Source organism: Echinops telfairi, unplaced genomic scaffold (genome assembly GCF_000313985.2).
Source record: "Echinops telfairi isolate 266 unplaced genomic scaffold, ASM31398v2 ScPeMD7_7468;HRSCAF=8506_0, whole genome shotgun sequence".
In the NCBI taxonomy this organism is placed as follows: domain Eukaryota; kingdom Metazoa; phylum Chordata; class Mammalia; order Afrosoricida; family Tenrecidae; genus Echinops; species Echinops telfairi.
Genome location: NW_022111369.1, coordinates 44,223,139 through 44,237,323, shown reverse-complemented (window position 1 = coordinate 44,237,323; position 14,185 = coordinate 44,223,139). Strand labels below are relative to the sequence as shown.

General features: G+C 39.5%; 1 protein-coding gene across 1 annotated transcript; it reads right to left on the bottom strand.

The window, feature by feature from the left end:
• Nucleotides 1-381: 381 nt before the first annotated feature.
• Nucleotides 382-7,788, bottom strand: CXCL9 (C-X-C motif chemokine ligand 9). The gene is made up of 5 exons (XM_013004815.3): nt 7,719-7,788; nt 6,112-6,238; nt 4,739-4,823; nt 2,657-2,800; nt 382-1,753 (listed from the first exon to the last, which is right to left on the bottom strand). The coding sequence occupies exons 1-4, from the start codon at nt 7,780-7,782 to the stop codon at nt 2,693-2,695; spliced, it is 384 nt and encodes a 127-aa protein (XP_012860269.1). The 5' UTR covers nt 7,783-7,788; the 3' UTR covers nt 382-1,753; nt 2,657-2,692.
• Between the last annotated feature and the right edge of the window lie 6,397 nt (nt 7,789-14,185).

The following is a 14,185-nucleotide window of genomic DNA, read 5'->3' as shown; positions in this document are numbered from 1 at the left end:
TAAATACCTTATGTTTCGGTCACCACCATAACTACTTGAGGTTTTTCTAACATTTCTCTACACATATAATTTTAGGTGATGACGGAGAGATATTTTTTTGCGGGGGGGTAGGGTGTATATCTCACTTGAATAGCATGACTCTTGAAAATGAGAAAATAAAGCTCATGACACATACCTCTTCCAAGTCAATGTTGTTATAAAGCAGTGCTTAATATTTTTCATAGAAAAACCTATTCCCAAAGGGGGTAGAAATCAAGATTTAAATGTATTTTTTGAGTAAGGTTCCACTTAATGATACCATTCTTTTAAACAAACAAAAAATTCCAAGTGCGAGATATATATGTCAATACTACTTTGAATTTAATAGTTGTTTGCTTAGAAGATATTCATGCATACACAAATGACAAGGGATTATAATGCACGTTATTGCTGTTGTGAACCATTGAGTTGACTGACTCATAGTGACCCTTTGGACAGAGTAGGTCGGCTCCATCAAGTTTCTAAAGCTGTGATCACCACAGAAGCAGCCTGACACCTCTTTCTCCCAGAGATCACTAGTGGTTTCAAACTGTTAGCCTTTGGGTTAGTAAGCAAGCACCTGACCACTGAGCTATCAGGGCTCCATATAATGTTTATATAGGTACATACATTTGGATATGTATCATCTGTATATGTATGTATGATACATATGTGTCATACATATGTGTACTACTAAGGTATGAGCCTAGGTTATTAGTTCTATATTATCTGCTTTACTTGTGTACTGTATAGTAATGGGGCCACAGACTCTCAAATTCTGCAGCAGTTAGAGTTTGCAGCGGGGAGGGGGTTTACACAGAAGTAGCAGAGTCTTAGATAATTAGACAAGAGGCTGGGGTGAGATCCCCACTGGGAAGTGATGAAAATTATCTGCATCCTGAGGGAGAGCAGCAAAATCTGGCAAAGTTAGTATTCAGGTTTCAAGTCTGGCCAGTGACACCTCTCCTCATGCATCCCCTGAAGCCCTTCTTTTAGAGGAGGCTTCCGACTCCTGCAGGGCCTCGCAGGGCTGCCATGCTCTTCCAGGTCTTGGTGTCCTCCAGCCCCCTTGCTTCCCGGGAGCTGGGATAGCCACTGATAACCACCATTCCTTGAAGACTGGGAAAGAAGTTAATTCGACAATGAAACTGATTCTGGCCTGAAATGAATTTCCCAAGAGATTTTGGAGCCTATCTCGTCAGATCACACTTGTCAGGAACGGTATTGACCTCTTTGTACCGGGCAACGAAAGACCAGATACCGGGTCATCTGATCTCTAACACCCCTTTTCATCATCAGACCTGATGATTTTAGGTGTCCTCGGTATTTTAAAGAAAGTCCCAAATATACTGTGAACATATGCTTCTTATCTGCTAAGGAAGCTAAGTAAACATCCTGTCATAATCAAATGAGGGTGTTGCCACACCGCTGTGACACTGGCCTGAAGAAGAGAGAGAGAGGTTACCAGAGGTTAGAGAGCGTGAAGTAGCCCACACATAATCCGCTCCTGCTCTGTAGAGGTGGTTGGGTTACCCTGCTAACTGGGTCAATTACAATTAAGCAATTGTTCTAAATCTAGATCCACCGTATAAAAAGGAACTTTGAAAAATTCATGGAAAATGAAAGGAAAAGATAATGGGATTTCCCACAAACTCTTTGAAGTCGTCTCATATTTGGCATTGGGCGGATTTAGTCATCTATATAATTTGGTGCCTGGCCTCCAGGAGCTGACAATCTGGTTGGAGAGGGAGAGAATAAAAACGGAAATCAATTAGTTAACAATTACACGTCCACTGAGGGGTCATGAACACAAGTGAAATAAAAGTCTTAGGACAATTCAAGTGTCCTGAAAGGTTTTGTTTAAGAAACAGACCTTGAACTAAACCTTGAAGACTGCATCAAGTGGGGCTGGGTGGAGAGAGGAAGATAGGCCTGGGGGTGGGCAGAGGGTGCGAAGGAGGAGACCCAGATAAAGGAGAGCCTGGGATGGACCGTGGAGAGGACACAGGCTGTGACTTGTGACAGGATGATGTGACTGGCTTGCCTGAAGCTAAGAGGAACAATGCGAAGTGAAGCGGTGAACCTGGACAGGCAAGGCAGAGTCAGATAAAAGGCTGGGAAAGACGAAGCTCCTCAGAAACAACAGATCTCTCAGGCACGTTGTGTGTGAGGCCTGTAGGCAGACTGCATCCCAGAGACTGAGGGCTTCAGCAGCTTGGCGAGGTCAGCTCCGTCCCACACTGCGAGGTTCATGGGCATGCTGACGGGTGGGGCTTTGCTGACAGCGGCCTCAGAACACTTTCCGAAGGCTGCAGTGTGTGGCCCAGGAAGTGTAGGAGTACTCTCCTAGGCAGCTGTTGTGCGGGGGATGTGGGGGGGGGGGGGGGCTCTGTCCTGGTGTGGGTTTTATTAAATGTGATCTTAAGCATGATGAAATTCAGTAGGTTGCGGGTAGAAGAACAAAAACAAACAACAGTGTCTACCAATTCCTACCACTGGGAGCTGAGAAGCAGCTTTCTAACTTTAGTTCCAAGTTCACAATCCTGTTTACACTTTCTAGTCAAATTAACGTGCTTGTTATGCATTCGACACTTTTCACTCTGGGAAGTACTTCACTCCACTTTAAGAAAACACCCACGTTTTAATACGAAGTCTTTGTTGGTGAAGTGTCCTCTTACGGGGTGGTCTTCTTTCCAAATGGGCGTGGAGATTTTCTGTCTTTTTTCACTTTCTTGTTTTTTGGATGTTTCCCTCCTTTCTTCTGCTTTTTCTTTTGGCTGACCTGTGAAGAGAGGGAGGAGGGAAAAAGATGCTTCTTTACCTTAATATTTGTTCATCTTTGTATTGTATTTGGAGTCTCCTGACTGTGATCTCTTTTAATCTTTAAACTGGCTTAAAGTTAATTAGCATTTAAAGGAGCTCCTTTCTTTCTGTTTTTAAAAATTATTTTATTGGGAGCTCGTACAACTCTTATCACAATCCATCCATCCATCCATCCATTGTGTCAAGCACATTCGTACATTTGTTGCCATCATCATTCTCAAAACATGTGCTTTCTACTTGAGCCCTTGGTATCAGCTCATTTTCCCCTCCCTCCCTGCCCCTCTCCCTCAGGAACCCCTGATAATTTATAAATTATTGTTATTTTGTCATGTCTCACACGGTCCAACGTCTCTAAAGGAGCTCTTTCTAATTTACTTAGTTCCCTTTGAGGAGGCGGCAGCAACCTTCCTAGCCTTGTGCCTTTTCTTCTTAATCTTCTCGTCGCTGCAGACACGCTGACTCCTGCCTTGCCCCAGAAGCAAACCTCTGAGGTTGGTACTTGGATCATCCACTTTGGACAAGCTTTGATGAGTGACTTTCTTTCCCAATGTACAGCGAGCATTCGGCAGAAACAGGTGTTGGTTATTTTAGAACCCACGCTCCTAACAACTCCTCCTTATTTTATGTATCTCACATTGCAATGTGAACATATTTATTTGCTACTGAGGAAAGGGACCATATCTTATTACCGATGTATCCTTAGTGTCTGTCACTCCATTCACTATGTATTTCCTGGATTAAATAAGAAAGACCAGCTCCCTGGCCTTATGAAATACACACGCTAGTGGGGAAGATAGACAGGACCATTCCTGGACCTCTTTGTAACATTTTAGCCTGGCATGTAGGATTCTTTCCACACTGGTCTACTTTTTTAGTTTGTTATGGATTGAATTGTCCCCTCCCCACTCAAAAGAAATGTTGACGTTCCAACTCCTGATACCTGTCGATGTGATTTTGTTTGGAAATGACAGACTTAATGAGTTAAGTTAATATGAGATCACGCAAGGTGGCAAAACAACAACAAACCAAACTCATTGCCATCCAGTTGAGTGCAATGTAAGTTGACCGTTGTCTTTATAAGACAAGAAACACAGAGACAGAGACAGGGTGGGTGGGGTGAGGGGTGGGGTGAGGGGGGACCCTGCAATACGAAGATACATCTACAAGCCAAGAAATGCTAAGCCTTGTCTGGGCCTCCAGAAGCTGCAAGAGACAAATGGACTGAGCGCAGAAAGAGGAAGCACGGTCCTGTTGAGAACTGGGTTTGGATTGCTAGCAGCCAGAACATAGAGACGGGAAATATCACCCACTTTGTGGGTAATTTGTTAAAGATGCCGTAGGAAACCAGTACATCCCTTCAATCCTTCCCTGCAAACTTGAGTCTCCCTCAACACAACAAGTATTACTCTACTCTTGTTCACACTGTTATGACCCTCACAGGGAGCTACTTACCCTTCACCACCCACATCCAATGCCATCTGATCTGAGAAGCTTCCTCTGGAACTTTCTCCCTGCCTCACAGGCAAATGACTCCTTCCTCTGTAATCTTCAATATTCTTGTACGTATTTATTTTAGATTTCTCACATTGCACATTGTTGGTCTGTATCTTATTATGCTTCAAGCTTCAGTGTTCACCATGTAATTCACTAAGTATTTATTAGGTGAATTACAGCGACCAGCTCCCTGCCCTCATGGAACACACGTTTTAGTGGGGAAGACAGACAAATGGTAATGTAGGCAGGGGTACAGTTATCCTACAAGGTAAAACTGTCATTGCAGGAAAGAAAATAAGAGTATAATAAAATCAACTCCAACTGCATCCTTAAAGAAGCTATACAGATTCTCTGAATTCCAAAAAAATTTCTAAAAGAAAGTTTTGTTTCTCTTTGCACCAACCTGTTTCTCCCAGTTTTTCACCAATTTCTTCACATGTGCTAAATCTGGGTTTAAACAAGTTTGATGTCCATTCTTCAAGGTAGCACTGCCAACAAAATAGCAACAAGATATTTTTTTTCTTTTAAGAATGTAAATGCTTTCTATCTCCCCCCAAATTCAGCCCCCCGTTAGAATGTATTTGCATCAACACTAGAAGTGACTCCTTCATTCTTTTCCCTTTCTTCTCATTTTCTAAAGGAGTGAGGAACCTGAGATGGATTGCCAGGAGAGCACACAAACCTAAATTTTGAAGAATCCATCTGATACATAGATTTAGGAGACATATCTGCAGGACAATATTGGCTTTATCCTGCTTGGGAATAATTATTTACATTCAAATTTGGGAGAAAAATTTCAAGTTGTCAATATAACTATACTTTTTGCAGAAATAATAAAAGAATGTATTTTCCAATGAAAACACTTAAAATGTAATTAAATGTTTTCCTAAGACAAGATAAAGATGCTGATTGAATTTTAAAAATTACTTACAGCAGACCTTTCAGAACTAATTTAAAGAACAAAAACAAAAATCCACCAACCAACCAAACAAAAAACCCATCTCTAGAGAATCTGAGAATGAGAACAAGTGCTGTAAATATCATCTGTAATTTAGGTATCAAAAGACTTAAAATATGCATACTCTTTAACCTAGAAATTCTATTTCTAGATAGGTATTAATAGGAAAAAAAATAATACTATAAAAGCAGTTTGATTGCAATCACAAAAATGTAGAAATAGTCTACATTTCCAACAATAGGAGGTTTGTTATAGAAATTATGGTACATCCATACAATGGACTACAAAAAATGACGCTCTTAGAGAAGACTTACTGATATGAGAAAACCTGCATATATTACTGAAACCAGATTTTACAAAATAATATAATATATGACAACACATACATACAAAGGGACTTTAAAAAGTTGATGGAAAAATTCCACTATTTTTCAATTTCATTTTTCCATGAACTTTTGAAGCTCCCTTGTCTATCTCTCAAACAAGGGCGGTTTGGAAGACTACACACCAAGGGTATTTGCTATAGGATGATAGGATTCAAAGTGATTTTACCTTCTTTTGGTTTATCTTCATTAAACATTTTCTATAAGCAACATGTATTCCTTTGGTAATGAATCATCTTAGTTCCTGATTTCTCCTAGAAAATCCCTCGGTTTTCAGGAGAAGAAAAGAAGGGCCCTGTCTAGGTTTGTGGAGGGCCTCGGCCTCTGGATTGTAAGTGCATATGTCTGTGGGAAAGCACTCTAAATTTAATATTCACAGCAAGCTTGATGCCCCTTCTAATGTGGCCCAGGCATGTTGGATGGGTTCTTACTTACATGATTTCAGTATTTTCACAAGAAACGCTTGGAGCAAATTGTTTAAGATATTTTAAGGATCGTAATGGTATCTTCTTGTGGCTAGTTTCAATGCAGGAGCAACGTCCACGCAGGCCCATCAGAATCCCTACAGGAAGAGCAGAACGACTGATAAACAAGAGCTGGCGGTTTGAATCCTTCCCCCCGGCACCTCGGAAGAGAGGCCTGGTGATCTGGTTCCATACATAGCGAAACAACTGTCCATGGACTCCTCTGGAACACATGGGGTTGCCGTGAGTTGGAATGACCTTGACAGCAACAGATTTTTGAACAGAAAAGGTAGAGCACATGGGTGTAGGCCATGGCTCAATATAGGAGATCTAGAACATGATGCATTTGACTTAATAATAACCAGTACTATCCTTGACTTAGATTCTGTACATTATATCCACAAACTTCCAAAGCAGGTATTAGCTTCAGTTTTTTAGATACTGCGATTCATTATCTAAGTTCAGAGAGGTTAAGTCAAGAACCAGATCACATAGCTTGATGAGGGTGGAGTCAGGGTTTCAGCTCTGGTCTCTCTGAGTCCAGAGGCCTCGCTCGCAACCACTTTACTTTAAAACCCTAGGAGGAAAAGAGATCTTTACAAGACTTAATACTCTCACAGGTCAGACACACAGAAACCTGGAGTGCAAATTCATGTGTGCTACACAGGCCTTGGTGTCTTCAGCAATTCCCGAAGCCCTGAGCATTCACTAATCACCTGCATTTAGTGCAATATAGTTGGTATTGGTTTGAGCAGAAATCTCTATTTATACTAACCAGTTACGACTACTCTCTGTATTGCTCATGTCCCACAGCCTTGTTTTTGTACAGTGCTTTACACTTTTGACAGTTCACGATCTGTATTCCTTCAATATATAATTTACTCATGCTTACTACATGCCATAATTTCTGTGCTAAGTAGAGAAGGTATAAATATAACACCTTCATTTTAAAGATGGGGAAGCTGAGGTTTAGAAAGATTAAGTAATTTCCCCAGGGTCATCAAGCTGTGGCAAGGTCAGTAGTTCGAAGCTACCAGCCGCTCCTCAGGAGAAAGATGGGCTTTCTACTCCTGTAAAGAGTTACAGTCCCTGGAACTTACACGGGCAAGTCTACCCTGTAGACTTATAAAGTTGGTAGTGGGCATCAATCAACTCAATGGCAGTGAGTTTTGGGTTTAACCAAGCTGTTAGTAAGCAGATTAGGAGCCTCCTTCATGACTGGATTCTTAACCAGTTATCACAGACATACTTATCAAGAAACAATATCAGGGTGATAAAACACATTGAAGAGACATTCTTTCATCTCGGTAACACCCAGACCAATCAGCATTTATTGAACATTTTCTGTCAGGAATTCGCACACCTGCACTGAGAAGACTTGTGTTTGCTTTAGCAAGTTCCAGGTATGAACTTTGTATAATTAGCCACGTCATCAGAGAACGCTTTTGTAAGTGACCCATAACACTTTCCGAGTATGCAGAACATTCCCCTTTCTTGGGTGAACCAGGAGGCTTTCATAATAATTCACTTTACATAACAATTGACTTGACTCTTCTAATCTAATGCAGATTTCCTTACCTTGAACTCCAACCAGAACCAGGAAGATGATACCCAACAGGAGAAGCACACCACATTTTTTCATAGTGAAGGTATGAAGGCTGAGTGAGTCACTCTCGTATTGGACTTCACGCCTCAGAAATTCTTAGGAGAACATGCTTTGGGGAAGCATATTTATTTAGGAAATCCATTTCCCTCCTCACTATGATTGGCTGAAGTTCTTAGCTAATGTAACAAAACTGACCACACACTTGGTTGTCCCAGGGGAAATCCTACTCTCAGATCCAAGGGAATTTCTGCTTGTTTATTTCCATTTCACATAAATGAGTGGTTTGTAGTAAGGGATGTGAAACCAATACCACTGGCAACTTTTAGCACATGTACAGAGGCTCACCTGGGTATAGAATAGGTTATATAAGGAATTATGGAATCCTCTCTCTTTTTTTAAGCTTTAAAAAGTATGTTAATGTGTCAATTAAAAACATCAGCAGAATGTAAGTACATGGTGTTGTATTTAAGAATTTAAATCCCACAATATTCTCTAGGTCAGACTTTATAAGAAATAAATTATTTCTAAACCTGTCACCTTGTTGCTATTATTGTTAGGTGCTGTGAAGTCAATTCCAACCCACAGCAACTCTATGCAAATGAGAATGATATTGCATAACCCAACTAACTTTTCAAACTTGAAAGAAGAATTTTAATAAACTGTTTGTAGTGTTAAAAATTCACCCTACTCACACTTAATTCTAGCCCAAATCTAAAAATAATTAGTTTTATTTTGCTCATGAAGAGATCATTGAAGATATGGCTGCTGTAGCAAAGTGTGATAAAGAAACCAGATGGTGCCTGGCTATCAGGAAGAATGGCATTTCTGGTCTTAAAGGCTTGTCTTCAAACAAGCATCTATCTAAGTAATGCATCAGCTAAGACCACATGGAAGCAGCACAGCAGCCTGTGTGATCCAAGGATTGTAAATAATAAAATCCAAACATGAAGGAGGGAAGGTATCAGGGCTTAAATTGTGAACATCTGGTTTACCGAAGGCTATGGATGACAGTGGAAGCCTAAATATTTGCAGGGACCACACATGGATTAAACCAAGGGTCCTCAAACTATGGCCTGTGGGCCACATGCAGCCCGCCAAGGACATTTATCCGGCCTGCCAGGTGTTTTTGCTGCCGCTGCTTGTCCTACTTCAAAATAAAATATGTGCAGTGTGCGTAGGAATTTGTTCATAGTTTTTTTTAAAACTATAGCCTGGCCCTCCAACGGTCGGAGGGACTGTGAACTGGCCCCTGTTTAAAAAGTTTGAGGACCCCTGGATTAAACCTCTGGCGAATCCCTTCTGATCATTGTCAGGGGATATAAATAGCCTTGTTATCAGACAGAGAGCATTGTGAAGTCCATTATGGTAGATGTGAGGGGGTACCCCCATTAAAAAGGAAAAAAGCTCCCCTGACAGAATTTTATAGTACGCATTTTCCCCACCACAAGAGGATAGAGCAACTTGCTCTGAGTTAGTGCACCCAGTGATGTCACCTGGAAGTTCTTTCATGTCACAGTGAATTTTTCGTAAAAGCAGTTTCACTTGAACCTCATTTTTTGTGATGGTCAATTTAAGATTGCATGCATCATGTGAAATTTTGTTTCCTGCTCTGGAAAAATGCTGCAGAAACTGTTGTGATGTTGAACACAGTTTACAAGGACAGCACTATAGGAAAAACTCAAGTGTATGAGTGGTTTTCTCATTTCAAAAATGGTGAAATGTTGATTGATGGCAAACTTTGTTCTGGATGTCTGCCAACTTCCTGAAAAGACGGAAATGTTGACTTGTAGGCAGAGGTTCTGAAAACATCGCATAACAGTGTGCAACAAAAAGAGGCCTCATTTGTGGTAGATGGGGGACTGGTTTTGCCACCACAACAATGGACCTACTCACACAGCCATTGCAGTGTGCCAGTTTTTTGCAAAAAATAGCATGCCTCTCTTGCCCCATGCACCTTACTCACCTGACCTTACCCCACATTGTTTCCGTGAATGAGTGGGACATGAAAGGGCAGTGATTTGAGGACGGAGAAAGGGTGAAGAAAAAGGGGCAGGTGTTGTCAAACAAATGAGTTTGAAAACTGTTTCCAAGAATGGAATCCCAGATTTGACAAATGTATTAAGTGTACTGGATAGTACTTTGAAGGCAACAAGGTTGTTTGATTTAAAAAATTTACATACATAATTCTGAAAAAAAATTCCATTTTTTGGTATCTTCTTATATCTTATTATTTGATCTCCTCTCTGACCTATTTTAAATTTGTTCTAACTTTTAATATTTTCTGCTTTCTTTTCGATTGAGGTTTTTCTCTGATTTACTTTGTTGTTGTTGTTGTTGGTTTTGTTTTGTATGTTTTTCTCCACTTAAAATCCAGGATAGGTAAACCTATAGAGACAGTAACTGGATTAATGGTTTTTTGGGTTTATAGCACAGAACGTTGGGGGGAAATGGAGAGTTAATAATAATGAGTACAAGAAAGAAGAAAATGTTCTGAAATTGATTGTGGTGTGATGCTTGTACAACTCTTTTTAATACGATTAAACTATTGAAATATGTGATACATATGAATTATATGCCATTAAACTGTTAATAAAATTAATTTTAAAAAGCTTCACCTTAATAAAACAAATATTTTATATTCTTGAGATCCATGGATTGGGGTATTTTATGTTGTTATGAAAAATGATAGATTCATGTATTAAAGGTACCAGTGGAGAGTTGAAATTGATATGCCTAGAGTCCTTTTTCCTTTAAGTTTTATTTTTGTTGTTGTTGAAAATATACACAGCAAAGTATACATCAATCCATCTGTTTCTACATGTATTATTTTATGACATTGATTACATTCAAGCAATACAGCCATTCTAACGCTTCTCTTCTGAGTCCTCCTTTGTGAATGTAAACTCACTGGTTCCTAATCTTTTGAGTTGCCATTGTGCATTTGATCCCACACAGATAGAGTTTAAGAGTATAATGCTCAAGGCAAACCTTTTTTTCTAGTTAGGTTAAACTCTTGTTTAGTTTTAGGAAGTCTTACAGGGATAGTGTTGGGTTTCGGTCTAAAGATAATCTCAGGGCCACAGTTTCAAGGGTTCATCGACCCTCCAAAAAGTCTGGATAAGCTCTGCATTTTCACCCTTTAATTAAGATTCTTCTAAGGAATTTTTTTAATCAAAATGTTTAGTAAAATAGCTGGACATTATTCAGTCCTTCTGGTTTCATAGTTAAGGAGGCAGTTGTTCATGAAGGCAATTTAGCCACACATCTCATATCCTCTTCCTACTGGGGCTCTTACAGCTCTTATCACAATCCAAGCATACATTCATGGTGTCAAGCACCTTTGAACATATGTTGCCATCATCATTCTCAAAACATTTTCTTTCTACTTGAGCCCTTGGTATCAGCTCATTTCCTTCCACTCCCTCACTTTCCCTCCCTAATTAATCCTTGACAATTTGTAAATTATTATTTTTTTCATGTCTCCTTCCTTTGCTGTTCCATGAACAACAGAGACCCATTGTGCTTTGAATGGCTGCTTGCCAGCATTTAGGATCCCAGGCACTAACTACACAATGACCCAGCAAGTGTAATAGAAGCATCAGACACGTAATTAGGGCAATTAACTGGGATACCCCATGAAACCAGGATCCAAAACTTCCAACCGAGGAACAAAATCTTACGGTGTTTGGTTATTTATTACCCCGTTTCCCCCCAAATAAGACAGTGTCTTATATTAATTTTTGCTCCCAAAAATGTGCTAGGTCTTATTATCAGGGGATGTCTTATTTTTCCATGAAGAAGAATACGGTACACATTTACTGTTTATTGTTTTATTAAAAGAGACCTCACACTTCCTGTCTGCTCTGACTGCGCTGCAGCCAACAGTGAGCTGTGTGGTGGCGCCCGCCAGTAAGGTCCAGAGTCCAGAGTTACAGTAGCTTCGGGGGGCCTTGTTTTGGGGGAAGGCTTATTTTCAGGGGGATGCCTTATATTGCAGCGAGAGGCCAAACTGTAAGTAGGTCTTATTTTGGGGGGATGTCTTACTTTCGGGGAAACACGGTAGCAGCTTCAGCAGCTACTATTTGCTTATTTTTCTTTTTGTCATTGTTGTAAATATACGTATCACACTTTTGCTGATTAAAAAAAAAATCTTAACAGGTGTAGAACTCATGGATAGTAGTAGTTTCAAGAATGGGCCAAGCAACTCCACCCTTAATAGCATGATCTTTCCATCACCAATAACTCATGCTTATTCCATCTGTGCCACCCTTAGTTACCACTAATAAACATTGTCTTGTCTTTTTATTTAAATGAAGTCATAGAATAGTTGTTTTTTTGGTGATTGACTTCTTTCACTCAGCATAATGTCTTCAAACTCCATCCATACTGAAGGATGCAACCCGACTTCATGTCTCCTCCTGGCTAAGTGGTGTTCCATTGTATGTACATACCACACTGTGTTTATCCATTCACGTGTTAATGAGCGTTCAGGTTGCTTCCGCCTTTTGGCTATTGTGAATAGCCTGAAATGGACAATGGCACACACATTTCTCTTTTGAGTTTCTGCTTTCAAGTCTTCTGCGTACACAGGAGGAGCAGAATTGCTAGGTCACACGATAGTCATATTTTAGTGCTTTGAGGAACTGCCACACTATTTTCCACAATGGACATATCATTTTGCATTCCCACAAGCAATGGACGGATTCCAATTTTGTCCATCCACAACAAAGCTTATTTTCATATTATTATCTTAGTCATTCTTTTTTTTTTCTTAGTCATTCTCATGGGACTATAATGGTATCTCCTTATGGTATTGATTTGCAACAGTCTAATGGTAACGAAGCTGAGACTCACTTACTGTGTTTGGTGGCAATTAGAATGTCTCTTTGATGAAATAGCTACTCAAGTCCTGAACTCATTTATGATTAGATTAGCTGTTTTCTGTTGTTAAGTTGTTGAAGTTAAATATATTTTTGTTATTAGATTTTTATAGACATGTGGTTTCCAGTGATATTTTCTCAGTTGGCAGCTTGACTTTTTATTTTTCTAGTAAAGTTTTTTGATGAACAAAAGTTTCACATTTCTATGAAGTCCTATTTATCTAGTCTTTTGCTGTTTGAGCTTTTGTTATTATATTATAGATAATTTATCATTGAAATATAGACCAATCAGCATTGCCCCTGCTTACTCTTCTGAGAATTTTATGGTTGTAGTTTGCATGTATAGGACCTTAATCCATTTTGAATTTGTTTCTGTGTATGGTGTTAGGTAAGTATTCTGTTTAATTTTTCTGCATGTGGAAATCCAGTTTCCAGCACTGCTTATTGACTAGACTCTCCTTTCCACACTTGTTAAAAATAAGTTGACCACTATGAGTTTATTTCTAAACTCTCAATTCTATTCAATTGGTCTATGGGTCAATTATCATTCACAAACCAGGCTGTTTTGATTACTGTAGCTGTATAGTACATTTTAAAATCAGAAAGTGTACATTCTCTTTCAGCATTGTTTTAACTACTCTGGGACTTTCGGTTTTCCATTTAAAATTGATGATTGATTTTCTATTTCTGTAAAGAATGCTGTTGGAATTTTGATTGGAATTTTATTGAATCTTTGAGTGATATTGACATATTAGCAATATGAACTCTCCCAATCCATGAACGTGGAAACATCCATTTATTTAAATATTGTTCAAAGAACTCTGATGGTGCAGTGGGCTAATAATTGGGCTTTTAAGTGCAAGGTTGGCAGTTCAAATCCACCTGTAAATACATGGAAGCAGGATATGGCTGTTTGCTCCTATGAAGTTGTACAGTTTTGGAAACCCTATAGAGAAGTTCTATTTTGTCTTATACGGTATGACTTTAAATCTACTTGATGGTAGTGAGTCTTAGTGAATTTACCTCTTTGAGCAGTGTTTTACAGTTCTCATTGCATGTCACTCATATCATTGATTAGCTTTTTTTCTAGGACTCTTATTCTCTTCAATGCTATTATAAATGGACGTTTTTGCTTTATTTCCCATTCAGACTCTTCATTGCTGGTGTAGATAAACCCAATTAAATTTTGCTTATTGATTTTGTGCCTTGCAAGTTTGCTGAATTTCTCTATTAGCTCTAGAAGAGTTCTTGTTGGAAAAAGGATGAGAAAGGAGTAGACCCAGGTGAATGAGACAGCATGGTATGTATGATGGAGAGGACATAGGCTGTGAAGTGTGGTGAGGAACTGGCTTGACAAAAGTAAAGAGGAACAGGACAAAATAAAGTGGTCATCCCAGATAGGCAAGATGGATTCACTTTACGGAGGGTCTCCAAAACCAGATAAAAGGGTTTGAAAGATTGCAGTGTAGCAACGATGAACATACAACTTTCCTCTAGTTCTTTAATGCTTCCTCCCCGCCCCACTATCATGATCCAAATTCCATCTTACAAATCTGGTT